The sequence below is a fragment of the Takifugu flavidus genome, chromosome 1 (assembly GCF_003711565.1).
Source record: "Takifugu flavidus isolate HTHZ2018 chromosome 1, ASM371156v2, whole genome shotgun sequence".
NCBI lineage: Eukaryota > Metazoa > Chordata > Actinopteri > Tetraodontiformes > Tetraodontidae > Takifugu > Takifugu flavidus.
This window is the reverse complement of record NC_079520.1, coordinates 8,821,237-8,834,971: the sequence shown is the minus strand read 5'-3', so window position 1 is coordinate 8,834,971 and position 13,735 is coordinate 8,821,237. Positions and strand designations below refer to the sequence as shown.

The following is a 13,735-nucleotide window of genomic DNA, read 5'->3' as shown; positions in this document are numbered from 1 at the left end:
ACCCCACAAAGATAGCTAAATCATCTTGTGTGTACGTGTGCGTGCTCGCGCGTGCCTTGGAGTATGGGCGGGGCGTGGGTGACGTCACAGCGGACGCCCGGGTCTTGCGCCAGTCCGAAAACACCAAAGTTCGTGTACGCGTATGCGTGTGCGCGCGTGTGCGCGAGTGTGTTGTGTTCGCCGTCATGGGGTCGCTGACAGAGAAGGTGCCCTTCGTGGTGTTGGTGTCGTTTATCCAGCTGCGGCTCACGTTGACGGGAGGTGAGAGCCGAACCGAGAGTTCGGGGAGTTAAGCCCAACTTTGGTCGTGCCGGCGGGCCGGGTTTGCGTTCGGCAGCTCCGCCAGCAGTTTCTGAGCGTCCGAAGTGGCGTTTCGTGCGTGGCTGCGGGACTTTTGAACCGTGGGGGGGCTGTTGCGAAAGTATTAAAACGCGACGGATCCAGTTTGAGCAGCACATGCCGATGTTGAAGCTAATCACGTTTAAAACGTCACGTCCACATTGAAAGCTGCTAAACTGCATCAGATGTCTGAAAATATGTAAACCAGATCGTTTGAATGGGTTAACTTCATGTAGCTAATGGTAAATCCATAACAGGGAAGTGATTTGTAGCCGTTTTAAAAGGAACCTGCTGTCCTGAAACCAGCGGTGTGGAGGACAGGCCTGTGTGGACGCATTCGACGTGAAATCGAAATAATTCTTGTAGTTCTTGTTTCGGAGGACAGCGTGGAAAAGATTGAACAAAGAGAAGTAATGATGAGGAAGCTGGGAAACAGTGGAAGCTGTTGCAACATTGTGTGTGACGATAAGATGGTTTCTCACCTCTGACCTGTCCTGGGACATCCTCAGACTGTCCTGCAGATGGACGAACATGGGTCCCATTCCAGGACAAATGTTACCACTTTGTCCACGGGGCAGAGGACCAGATCAAAAGCTACACCTATGCAAGAGCGAAAAGCCTCTGCCAAGGATTTGGTAAAACAGATATTTAGTTAGTTATCGGTATTTTCAGCTCCGTAGACGTTGTCATTTTTGTCGTGCATCCTTTTTTCCAGAGCTTCTGTCCATCCAGAGTGTCCAGGAGAATGACTTTGCAATTAAATATAGCCCAGAGGTGTGGAAGGGCACCGTGAACGTGTGGCTGGGAATGTATTTTGATACAGACAGTGAGTACCATGTGACCGGAGGACGTATCGATCCTGGAACCATATTTAACCTAAAAAAAAGAAAACAAAACAGTAAATAATCAGTATTTCACACTGTGTCAAGTTAGAAACTAACTGGTGAGTTATCCCTTACTTCCTGCTACGTTTCTAACATTAAAAAGCTCGTTTAAGCCTGGAGCAAAATCGGTGATCCGGTTCTTTCTCGTGTCATAAATGACCTGCAATCAGGTGGTTTACTCTGCTTTTTATCAGATGACACCATGAGATGGTCGGACGACAGTCCCGTGAAGTTCACCAACTGGGAGGACGCCTCGTCTCCAGACATCGCGCTCATGGACACGTGTGGGGTTCTGCACAGCAACACCGGGAAGTGGCAGAAGGTCAGCTGTCTGGATGAAGTGGAGAACGGAGTGGTGTGTGAGGCCAAGCAGGGTACGGCGAGTGTGTGTGTTGCTACACGCACGTCATAATATCATTTTTAGGCAGCTTTGAGTTGAGCTAACTGCATTCAACCGTGTTTGGGTTGTATCGCCACTCTGACTGGGGAATCTTTATGTCTTTCAGAGGCAGAGAAACCGAAGCGAAGTAAGTGAACTTTAAAACTCGGCCTCGTGCACACAGAGTTGTCACTTTATGTCCCTGACATTGTTGCTTGTTCTGCTCAGCGCCCAGCCCGGTGCTGTCCATCCTGGTCATCCTCAGCGTGATCACTGTTGTTGGGGTCTCGGCTGGTATTTGGTTCCTGTACCAGAAGCAGAATCTCGGCTCCAACATCTTCACAGCCTTTGAGTACCACCCTCCGTTTCGGGTCCTGGAGCCGGACCAGTCCTGCCTGGTTGATGCCGAGGAGGCCGACAGCGTGCCGTAGGAGGACTCGGCAGCAGGAAGCACATCCTGGTGCTTCAGAGTCAACAAAGAGGTGACAATGTGATTGTTCCACAGCTGACACCAGCATAGTTCCACTGTACATCGACAATTTACTGCTCGTTTTGTCCCGATTGGTGGATTTTTAGCCTGGTCTGGTGTCAGTTTTGATATAAAGTTTGTGTTTGTTGTGAGCTGATACACATTCATCTGTCTTCATTCTGTAATCATTACATCACCCAAGTTGTGTGCTTTTACTCACATTTAGCTACGTTGTGATGAGCGAACTGACTTTATTCAAACGGTGTTCAAAGAAGCAGGAATTCTTTGTGAATGTGTGATTCCCACAGTCCCGTTGAGCACATAGTTCTGCGTGTGAAACCTGTTTCCCGGATGATTTTTAATGTCACACCGTCCGTGAGGCAGCAGCACATCTGACGTGACACGGAATTGAGCCCTTCTGTATCAGTTTTCATGTGTCTTTGGTTTGATCATCTTGGTGTGTGGCTCTCTGGTCTTGTGTCTGATGAGGCACTGGTCAAAATAAGGTGATCGTTGGGAATGATACTGGTATGTGCTGGTGTAAAAGTGGTGGCAAAAACGTGCCTTTCTAATTATTGTAACTGCTCGGTCTGTGTCCGACCCATCAGTATATTGATGAAGCTAAGAAAGTGACAATGAAATCTTTTCCAGTCAGATCAGTGAATTCAAGAGTGCAACCATGGAAAGGGGTGTCTGTTGTTACCTGATGGAATAAGTGCCAGAAATGTCCTGGCAAAGTTCCTCTAAGCTTCACTCCCTTCCAACTAATGCAGAGTATAATTATTGTGTTTATGTGCAATATTTCCTTGCGAGCGTGCCATTATTCTTTCCATTTAGGTCATGAGAAATAATCACATAATAATCGTATCTGACTCCTAATAGTGATTGTGTATAAAATACTGATCAGAATTTTAATGAACTCTCTTTCGGTTTTGTTTTTCATAATAAAGTTTGGATACAAAAGGAATTCCAGATTTTGTAATTGACGATCTGATTCAGCAACTTTGGGTGATCTTTGAAGCGATGGCACATTTGAGATGTGTCCTAAATTAGAAAATGGTCTATTTTTCTTTGATCTATTAACTTTTATTTAACTTCCTCTGCCTTTATGGGCATTTTTGGAAAAGCTCACAACCATGTTTATATATATATAACCAAGGTGGGTTATAAAACTGCCTTTCTGTCCCCCCCAAATAAACATTTTTAACGGAAAAACAAATACAAACACGGAATCAATCCTCAAACTGGACACTTTTTAATGCCAACAGATGATTTTTTTTAATTTTTATTTGTCACCACGACAGGTGAATACAGCAGTATGGTTTTCTTTACATGATATTTAAAATGTAAAATACACAGAAGATTTACTGTGTCTAATGTATGTGGGAGGTAAACGGGCTCTGCCCTTTGTGTCAACAGGACAACAGCTTCCAGTTTTACCACAAACCTTTTTTCGCGTGAGAAAAACGTGCCTGCTTCAAACAGGCTCTTCTCCCTCAACAGGGGGGAGGAAGATGCTACATGCAGCCAATAAAACTGGACACACTGCCATGAAAAAGGGACTCTTCTCTTCCCGGTATTCCAGAGATGGAAGCGGTCAGAAAAGATCAAATTGTCCAATACTGGAAAGAAACCACAGCACAGTTACTTACCTCCTCCAGTGATGGAGGCTAAATAAGAAGTCAATATTTATCCACCTTTCTGCTTATTGACATTCTTTATCAGTTTCCCATGGGTTTCCCCCACCTTTAGGTTATTTATTTATCCCATGCAGCAAACCGTTCGGCTACAGGGTGAAACTCATCGTGAGAACTGCAGACTCAAATGAGACTCTCGCAACAAGTGGACTCAAAGACTCCAAATGCAACAATCCTGTCATTAAAATTCTAAAGGTCTCGTAACCCTGGTGACAAATAAGTAAAATGAAGATGAGCCTTTTGTGTGCATTTTTGAAGATGATTTGATGACATCATCGGTTGAAAGTGGCTGTTATTAGGTTATTTACCCTGTAACCTTGGTGTTCCAACCAAAATGGCTCTTTCCAGCTCAATCTAACAACTCTGCTTCGCTACTTTTCCACACTTGAAAGCGTTTCGCTTTACACAGTTTGAGATGGACGTCAGACTGAGGATGGAGAAGGAGCTCGGGCAGCTTCAGCAGGAAATGAATCCGCTCCAGAACTCAGTGCCAACATCCGAGCGACATCAACCAACTGGAAGAGCAGCTTGCTGAGGAAAAGCAGCAGCTGAGTGACGCCATTAAGAAGAGGCAGCAGAGAACCATCACTTAGGCTGAAGCAGTGAAGCAGCTGAGCGGGGCAGAGGTGGCTCTAAAGCAGAGCAGACAAGCTTGAAGCTGTGCAGACCAACCTCAGGAGAAACTGGAAGAGCAAGACACAATCTTCCACAGAGCGCTGCGGCAGATAGAGGACGGGTTCCAGAAGCAACTCTGTGGGGAACTGAAAGAATCCCAGCGAGAGCTGGAGGACAGGATGCAGGGACAGTTCGATGAGCAGAAGGCGAGCTTCAGAAAGCAGCTGCAGACGGTCTCTGAGCTGTGATGAGCCAGAGCTCTGCAGTCTGCTGAGAAATGGAGGACAAGGTCCAGCAGAAGATGGACAATGAGGAGGCTAGTGAGCAGAAATGGCTCAACAGAAGAGAAACACAGAAAATCAGAAAAAGCAGCTCTGGAGTATGTGGAAATAGAAGATCTGGAGATGGAAACCATAAACTCAGCCTCCACTCTATCTCTTCTCCTCACCCCTAATTATCTCACAAAATTTAGATTAAAAATGTATTTTCTCTGTGTGTTAATACGTCAGATCCAGGTGCAGCAATTACCTGTAGACGGAGCTCTGAGCCAGGTACTACAACTCCCAGCATGCATTGCCTTTGGGCTCTAGCTCAGCTGATAGGTTTGAAAACGCTCAGGCTGTAAACAGAAAAGGTAGGTCAGAAGGCAGATGTTTTGAGCCTTCCACGGCCACTAGGAGGCGCTGTAAGAAAAGGGTTTATTGTTAGAATATGCTAGTAAGTAAAACCAACATTTAATTGATAAACGCGTCCAAGTTTTCATTTATTTCAGGCTGGCATGAGGATCACGCTGCCCCACGTGTCTCAGTGAAAGTCTGAAAACGATTAAAACATGATGAGGACACCAGCAACAACCTCTTACAACAGCACCGAAGCGTCTCTGCGGGGCTTTGACAGCTGTCACGTGACTTACAGCTGCGGGTCAAATTAATTTATTGCGCTGAAACCGGAAGTGTGAAGCGGTCGGCCAAGGTTCATGTTTTTAAGGAACAGATCATCTGTCAGGTCGCTCTTGTATATCTGAGCGTGGTTCTTGTTTTGGAACTCCGGTCCAACATGGTGTCGCTGCTTGCGACCCTCCACCGTCACACAGACGAGGTGAGCTGCTGCGCCTTCTCTCCCTCTCTGCTGGCCACCTCCTCCGGGGACAAAACCATCCGCGTCTACGACACCGACGACTTCTCGGAGCTCCCCTACTCCCCGCTGTCCGGTCACGGGTACGGGGTGCACTGCTGCTGCTTCAGCGCATGTGGCGCCCACCTGCTCAGCTGCTCCACGGACGGATCCGTGGTGGTGTGGAGCTCCGGGACGGGTGAGGTGACCGCCACGCTGGAGCACCCAGGCCGCAGTCCGCTGCGAGTGTGCGCACTGGCCCCGGACTCCTCCCTCCTCCTGGCGGGAGCCTGCGACGGCACCGTGGCCCTGTGGGACTTCTGCTCAAGGACGTTACGCAGGTAGGGTCGGGGTCGGGCTTAGGGTGACCTTTAGTCGGGCAGAGTCATATATGCGTTTAGGAGCCGCAGTCAGGTGTTTTAAACTGTGACAGCATGTATTTATAGTGGATAATACTGTGTGCAATTAAGTGTTTAACGATCCAACAACTGTCTGCCACACTAAATTACATAATTAACGTTTTAAAATAAGTAATCTGTTATTACATCTGTTTATTCTGTTGAGGAGTCCCCCACTGTGAGCTGATGTAAAGGTTTAAACGCCACTTTAATCTGGCTTGATTAATTCCCCACCTCCCTCACTCCTTGTGCTCCTTTGTTCTGAAAAAGCCCTGCTCGGTTGTTTCCAGCTGCAGCACGGCCAGCGAGGCCAGCGTGGTGGCCTGCTGCTTTTCTCCCTGCAGCCAGATGTTTGTGAGCGGCTGCACCCACGGAGACATCAAACTCTGGGACACGGACATGAAGCTTCTGCACGCTCAGAAGGATGCCCACGACCTCGGGGTCACCTGCCTCAGCTTTGCACCCACTTTTAATGTGGGTGAGTTCTCAGTTGACAGTGGATCTGGGCAGCTATTTTAGCTATTTTATTCTTTTACAGCCGTCGTACTTCTGGGGAACAGCTCTCCGACTGTATTTGAGCATGACACTTAAATAATACATTCATAACAATTGGTTTACTAAGTTATGTTTTTGTTCACTTGTCAGCTATTTATATAAATATTCTCACGGTTCCCCTGTATTAGTGTACCTATATCACTTAGAAAAGTACGTGTTTGAGTCCAACGCTCGTAAATACGTCAACAACTCAGTCTAACTTGTGGATTTAGACTTTAGATGCATCTATTTTGTACCACACGAGCCACCGTAAGTTCAATTTAACATCCATGCAGTATTTACTCTCGCCACTAGATGTCAGTAACACGGTGTATTTTATTTAATCGTTAATTATATCAGCATTCCAATAAGAATTCTATTGAAACAACTTAATGCATTTTATCTATTAGAGGCGGGAAGTCTCGAGGTCCATGTTTTTAGCAATTTTATTTAATCAATTTGTCTTTGTATGTATTGTATTTCTTGTCTCCAGATTGAAAAGTTCAGGAAGTGTCGTGTTTTTCCCTCCTGCAGACGGCTGCTGTGTGGAGTTTCGTCTGGCCTCCTGTGGTCAGGACAGCCGGGTGAAAGTCTGGAGCCTCCCCCAGCATGATGGATCCGGTAGGCTGGGGGAGAGGGGGAGTGGGGGGAAGAGAAAGAGGAGAGAGAGAGTGCCACTGCATTAACCTTCAAATCTCTGCAGAGTGAAAGAATTTTATTAGTGTCAGGAATAAATCATCTGAAGACTCATTAATAATGGATCATTTGATGACATTCAGCAGAGGCCAGTGTGTGTGTTTGTGTAGAATCGGGTTTCTTATGTTCCCTCACAGGGTGTGTGGCCAGACTACAGGCTGAATGTCTGTTGTAAACACACAGTGCTATGAGGTCCTCAGAAGCATTGCCATGGCAACTTGATTTTTCGTCTCCATCAAAACAATATGTGTCGTTTCCTTTACCTTGTTACTCCCCACGCTGGGGCTTCTCTGGTAGAACATTTCTGTGGCTTTTTTGATCTGGTTGATCTTTTTTTTAACGCTGTGATTAACATGTTCAATATGATGAAGTTTTATTTCTTTTTGTCAGAGTTTATTTGTTTCCTCTGACTGTGTGCACGGAAGACAAATGAACCTCCCACAGACCCATAAAACGCTGTTTTAGTGCGTTTTCTGTTCTTTTTTGTTTTAACCTTATAGAGCTTCATACTGAAAGAGTGTTTGTGGACTCGTCCCTGAACGTGTGTGTTTGTATTTTGACCTTCAGTTTGTGCCTTGAAGCTGCTTCACACCCTCACCAGCCAGTCAGCTCCAGTCTTGTCTTGCGCCTTCTCCTCTGATGGAGAGCTGGTCGTCTCAGGGTAACGCACGCACGCACGCACGCACTGACACGTTGCTGACACGGATGCTGCTGTTCTCTCAGTCCGCCACTAGGGGGTGATACATCTCTGCATTATAATGACTTTAAATCTACACAAAAGTTCATGTTCACGTTTTTATTGAACGAAACTTTGGCTTTAAGGCTTTTATTCTTGTGAATTATTCACCAGGTCGGTGGATAAAAGCGTTGCCATATATGATGCCGTAAGTGAAGCGTGAACCTTTCTGCAAATGTGTTAAATAATAAACGTGCCCAGAGACGGTAAACACGCGTGTTCTGGTCTGCAGAGCCAGGGGACCCTGCTCTACACCTTGACACAGCACAACAGGTAAATGATGCTGCGTGATCACCACGGCAACCACCGAAAAAAATGGCTGCAGATGAAAACGTGGGGATTTTTCCCCTCCCTTTATTAGTGTTGCCCAGAAACACTGTGTGCAGTGATGCAATATGTCTCCTCTGAAGCGGCGCCGCAGGTAAGCAGCAGCGCGTTGCTTTGAAGTGCCTGACAGGATTTCAGACGGGCTGATCTGAGACCAGCCGTCTGACTGCTATCTCTCCCAGCTGGTTCGAGCCTGCTGTGCACACCCTTCACCTGCCCGCTCCTCTTCCTCCTCCCGCAGGTACGTGACCACGGTGGCGCTGTCTCCCATCATGCCCTGGGTGGCCACTGGCTCCATGGACAGAAGCGTGAAAGTGTGGAGAATCGGAGACGTGGCCAGCTCGCCCGGTAAGAAGCCCAGAAGGGTTTGTGCACGAGCAGTGAGAGACTGGGCGCTGGTGGTGGAACTGGGACTGTTGACTGGTGCCGCAGGGAAGCAGCTCCAGACAGCTGCTGTTGCATCACCTCAATAAAGAGAAACATCTGAAAGAGTAAAATGTTCTTCTGACATGAGGCAGGTTGTCAAAGCAAAGTCTGTGTCAGTAAAATTGGCCCTATGGTGATTCGCATACATTTATTTCTTTTTTTTTTTTTTAAAGAAAAATCCATCATCTTTCTTTCCTATATTAAGAACATTCCCTTTATTGTTTTATCTGCAGAGGCTGAATTGAGACAGGCGGCGTGCCAAGGTAAATAAATTCATCCTCCAGCCTTGGAAATGATCCGTGGCTGTTGCTCTTTGAGGTCTCGTTTGAATGTAACTGCTCTAGATGTCGCTCCACATGTGTTTTTATCATCCCATGTCTGAGAGCTCTTTCTTCTTCCTCCGCTTGAGACATTGCTTTTTTGCTTTAGCGTGTGATGCGGGGCCTCTTTTCAGTTTTTGTCTGTGCTGGGTCCAGGCAAAAGAAGAAGAAAATCGCCTGTAAAGCCGGGAAAATCTCACCAAAAGCTTCAAACTGATAATGAGTCTGGCTCAAACTTTCCAAGCTCATTTGCTTCTGCTGAACTGTTAAAAATAGGTCAGGGAATGTTGGCTCTGCAGTTTCTACTGGTGGTAGATGAATCTGGGGGTGACAGCGGTGGTCTGGAGGCCGGGAGCTGTCGTGAAATCTGGTGAAGATGTTCTCATCCCATCTGGAGTCAAAGGAAAATGCTAAACACTTGGAAAGCAGCAGAGAATTCCCTGAGCCCTAATGCTAAATCATGTACAGCGGTTATTAGCAGGTGTAGCATGCTAAACCACGAAATCCCAACATCCCATCTGTCCTCTTGCTGCCGTCAGAAGGGTCCCTCCCTGAGCCTTGTCAGGGTTTCTTCCTGTTAAAAGGAGCTTTTTCCTCTCACTGCTGCTTGCTCAAAGGCCTTCTAGCGTCTGTTAGCTGCAAAGGCGTTTGTGTAGCAACTCAACAGTGACAGATGCTACTGGAAAGTTGCACCCGTGCACACCTCTGCCACCTGTTGCCCCCTTTCCAGACTCCGACTTCCGTCGGCGCTGAAGATGACATAGACGACCTCATATGTGCTTCTGTCCAACTAATTAAACGCTACCGTCTGAGCTTTCCCAGTGCAGAGGAAACTTCTCGAGCTTTTGGCAGAGTCGTGCATGACTCAGCCCGCTAGACTGAGAGACTCCACAGTCTATCAGCCTGCAGGGGGGAGGTGGCGTTACTGGCATTGCTGTCCTGCACACTGGTCACATGACATGAGGGGGGGGGGGGGCGCATTTCCTGTTAGTTTTGTCATCCTTGTTATAATGAGCCGTGCCGTTAGCACCAAGCTAAACATATAAAGGACATTTCTGCATGCTTAATCGGGCATTTTGGCATCACTTTAACGGAGGAGAGAAGAAGCGGTGCTGGTGGTGGAGGAGTCGTGTTGTTGTCTGGGTCATTTTTCATGTCTAATGGTGGCTGATGGGAACCAGGAGGCCGCCGTGAGGTGTCATTAAAAGGGCTGGGCGGGTTTGTTTCAGCACAGCGTGATAAATGATGGCCGCACGCTCCCGGGGAGTCATGGGAAGCTTGATGAGCTGCGTGTCGGCACAGTTTCGCAACACTCCATCATTTTGGTTTTTTTAGGTCAAGTGTGTGTGCGGTAAGGATCACACATGCTGGACGAGTGTGTCCTCTCCTGTAGCAGATACGTTTGGTCACTTCCACATTTCCTGTCTATTGTTTTGCAGAAAGGAAGCTGCCGGGTTATTCCAGGAGGCTCTTCTCTGATTGGTCGGAGGAGGACGTGCAGGCCTGGCTCCGCCAGGAAGGGCTGCAGGATCTCGTGGGCACCTTCACAAGCAACAACATCGACGGAGCGGAGCTCAGCCGGCTCAACAAGGACACGGCCGCAGAGCTGGGAATTGGTGAGGCCGGGAACACAGAACGCAGTCACGAACGTTAGCGCGCAGCTCACGCTCACTGGGACGCTGGGATTTAATGTTCCCTTTGTGGGGATTCCAGGGTCGATCCTGAAGCACAAACTGCCGACTTCAGCGGAAAAGCATGATGTAAGCTACTTTAAAAGGAAAAATCTTCAAATGAAGTAGTTTATGAAATAGAGGCCGCAGCATTGATGCTTATACAATCCCAAAGCAGAGTGAAGACACTACCAAGATTACCCCACAGTAACCCTCCCTTAGGCTCGTGCCCTGAAAAGTAACGGAAGTTCTAAAATACGCAAAGTCGATGTAGTAAAAGTACAACAAAGCACGACAGAGCAGCTCCTCAAATGCTCCCTACATTTACTCTTGAAGTACTTGAAGCTGGAGCAAAATTGTTGCAATGGAAACAGACAAAATGTTTCATGCATTAACACGTTGTCTCCCGCACCCACGTGATGGCCTGGATGACATCATCACACCTCCTGGAGTCATGGACAGTGATCGGCTCCATCAGTTATGGACATCAGAACCTCCCAGTCTGGACAGCTGTCCTTCCCAGTAGCACACATGGAGGCCAGAAACGGACTCCCGAACTCAAACTTGTCTTTATGGATTATTCATGAATCTGAGTTGAAGGCGAGAGGAAAAAAAAAATCCCCTCGACCTCGTTCTGTAGGTGCACCGCCCAGTCTCATTGAATTATCAATGTGAGGAGGACGGGTCGGGTCCGATGACCCCTGGACGCTCGCGGAAACACGAAAGCCCTCAGCAGCTCCGTGCGCTTTATTGGCCGAATCGGGACTCATAATGGCTTCAGCGTGCTCCACAGAGGGAGAACGTTACCTCATACTGGTTCCCCAGAGCACCAGAAGCCTTCGTGATCGCGGCAGCAGACGTCCGCCACAGTCCAGACGAGGATGCAGGATTTTCCTGTTCGTCCCTGAAGGCTTTTCTCCATCCCTCCATACTTCCTGTCCTGTTAGAACAAGACAAATGCGAAGCGTTTACCCCGGAAGCTTCACTGATTCAGTGTCTTGATGTGGATTTCATTATGGAAACTGACCCGTGCTGGAACATTCCACAGGTAAACTGGGTCGCGACCGGGAATCCATGGAAGAGAGAGATTTGATGTCAATGATCGGCTCTGAAATCTCTCTCTGGGTGACCTCTGACCTCCACAGATCCAGTTATGTTTCTGCTAAAGGATCATTTGTGTGCATTTACAAGCGGGAGTGTGTTTGTCTCTCAGAGTCGGTGGGACTTCGCTGCCGTCTCATGAGGAAAATCGAGGCCCTGAAGGCAGAGGAGAGCGGATCAGGGCCCCCTGATGAGTTCCTGTGCCCGATCACCAGAGAGATGATGAAGGACCCCGTCATCGCTGCAGGTGGGACCATGAAATGAGCTTGTGTTTGATGATCTGCCGCCGTCTTGGGTGTTTACGAGGCGTCCGCTCCGCAGATGGGTACTCCTATGAGCGAGACTCCATCGAGAGCTGGCTCAGGGGGAAGAACAGAAGCAGCCCCATGACCAACCTGCCCCTCCAGACCACGATTCTCACCCCCAACAGATCCCTGAAGATGGCAATGTCGCGATGGAAGTCGAGCCAGTAGACATCCGGATCCTCGAACATCATCGAGGTTTAAAGTCGTTAGTCAGCTGTGCCAATCATCAACGTAAACACTCCTTACCTCACCGCGGCGCTAACGCTAACACTCTGCTGCCGTCTCCATTTGTGGCCACGCCGGCTGCAGCTCGTCTAAACACTCGGAGTGTCACCGCCGACTCCAACCAAACATCTGCTTCAGGGGAAATGATTTCAAATATCCTCTTTTTACAAGAAAACAGCAGAGAGTTTTTGCTCCGTCAGTGGGGTCTTTATTTCTCTCTTCCATCGTGGCTATGGCAGTAATGTTCTATTACAGTCTGTGATCACGGCTAATAAAGCTCACAATACTGAAGAAACACGGCAACAACTTTTTTACGGACATGTTGAAACAGAGCCGAGGCCGCTTTAGCTCTTAGAAATCTGCAATTGTAGCGCGCTTAAACTCAACATTACTGAGAATCATAAAATGTCTTAGTAGCTGTGCAAAAATAACTATATAAAATATATTGCTTTTACAATTAACCAAGCCATTGGCGCTGTAAATAAATTAAACTGGACAGCAACAGGAAGCAGATACATAAAGGCGTTCATTTTGATGTTAATGGTGATTTATAGAATGTACAAACACATTTAACAAATGTTTTTTTTAAACACCATTAGAACATTTTGCATAAAACTCAAATGACACAAGTATGAACCTGTCGACATATTTAACACGGACCTTCGCTGAACAGAAGGAAAAGGTTTTTAAAGAATATACACAACGTGAGGATCTACCACCTCCTGCCCCTCCCCTCCCCTCCCCTCCCCTCCCCCGCCTGCCGCAGCAGCAGAGACCGAACACACCTCAGAACTCCTCCATTTTCCTGGAACCCGGCGCGTTGTCGGAGCACTTGTGCGACCTAAGTGTGGTTAAAGTGCTTTCTGTCGCCGTTTGGTTGCTGAGGAGCGTGTCCAGATCCTCCCTTCAGTGCAATGTCCCCCATTGTGGACATGTCGCCGTGTAACAGAAACACAAGAGAGCAGGAAAATCTGAGCCAGCACAACACTGTCATGAGTCTGGATCTACACAAACACGCTGCTGCTACACTGACATGGATCGCTGTTACTCTTCTAGGCGTGGGATTTGAACCGCCGGACGCTCTTCCTCCCTCTAGTGTGGTTAATGAACTGTACGCCCGGTCAAACGAACTACACGTTGGACTCTATAAACGATCGCTTTGGTTTCATTGAAGTCACGTGAATGGCGGAATTATCTCGGGTTAAAGCGGGCTGCTTGGCTTTACCGTCCATGAACGCGTGCGTCATGGCCAGCGCCGGCTTGGACTCTTTGTAACAGCTGGCGGCCTGGCAGAATTTCTCCGTGAACTCCTTGGCGTGCATGCCGTTCTGAACGCTGCTCATGGCCATGGCGCCCTGAGCTGTGGGAGGTTTGTGTTGCTCCTGGTAAGTGCTCGCAGGTTTGGCGTAAGGCAGCTCGTATTCGCCGGGCAGCAGGTCAGAGGAGTGGTTGAGCCGGCCCCGGCCGCCCGGGGGGTGCTGCTGCTGCTGCTGCTGCTGCT

At 48.0% G+C, this 13,735-nt stretch overlaps 3 protein-coding genes and 1 long non-coding RNA gene across 4 annotated transcripts in view; 2 read left to right on the top strand and 2 right to left on the bottom strand.

The window, feature by feature from the left end:
- The first annotated feature begins 89 nt into the window (after positions 1–89).
- Positions 90–3,038, top strand: cd302 (CD302 molecule). Its single transcript, XM_057032998.1, has 6 exons — positions 90–261; positions 849–974; positions 1,055–1,165; positions 1,418–1,597; positions 1,730–1,750; positions 1,831–3,038. The coding sequence occupies exons 1-6, from the start codon at positions 186–188 to the stop codon at positions 2,031–2,033; spliced, it is 717 nt and encodes a 238-aa protein (XP_056888978.1). The 5' UTR covers positions 90–185; the 3' UTR covers positions 2,034–3,038.
- A 265-nt stretch (positions 3,039–3,303) lies between these two features.
- Positions 3,304–5,432, bottom strand: LOC130525829 (uncharacterized). The gene is made up of 2 exons (XR_008950595.1): positions 5,297–5,432; positions 3,304–5,002 (listed from the first exon to the last, which is right to left on the bottom strand). It is a non-coding gene; the product is annotated as an uncharacterized LOC130525829 (long non-coding RNA).
- On the top strand, positions 5,050–12,529 carry LOC130525767 (WD repeat, SAM and U-box domain-containing protein 1-like). The gene is made up of 11 exons (XM_057032906.1): positions 5,050–5,837; positions 6,185–6,372; positions 6,963–7,049; positions 7,692–7,785; positions 7,975–8,008; positions 8,093–8,133; positions 8,429–8,535; positions 8,847–8,876; positions 10,373–10,549; positions 11,817–11,951; positions 12,026–12,529. The coding sequence occupies exons 1-11, from the start codon at positions 5,440–5,442 to the stop codon at positions 12,175–12,177; spliced, it is 1,443 nt and encodes a 480-aa protein (XP_056888886.1). The 5' UTR covers positions 5,050–5,439; the 3' UTR covers positions 12,178–12,529.
- Positions 12,420–13,735, bottom strand: part of tanc1b (tetratricopeptide repeat, ankyrin repeat and coiled-coil containing 1b) — a 57,216-nt gene continuing 55,900 nt past the window's right edge. Inside the window, 1 exon segment of the mRNA XM_057032768.1 lies at positions 12,420–13,735. Within this exon segment, the coding sequence (XP_056888748.1) occupies positions 13,365–13,735 (371 nt within the window). The 3' untranslated portion in view covers positions 12,420–13,364.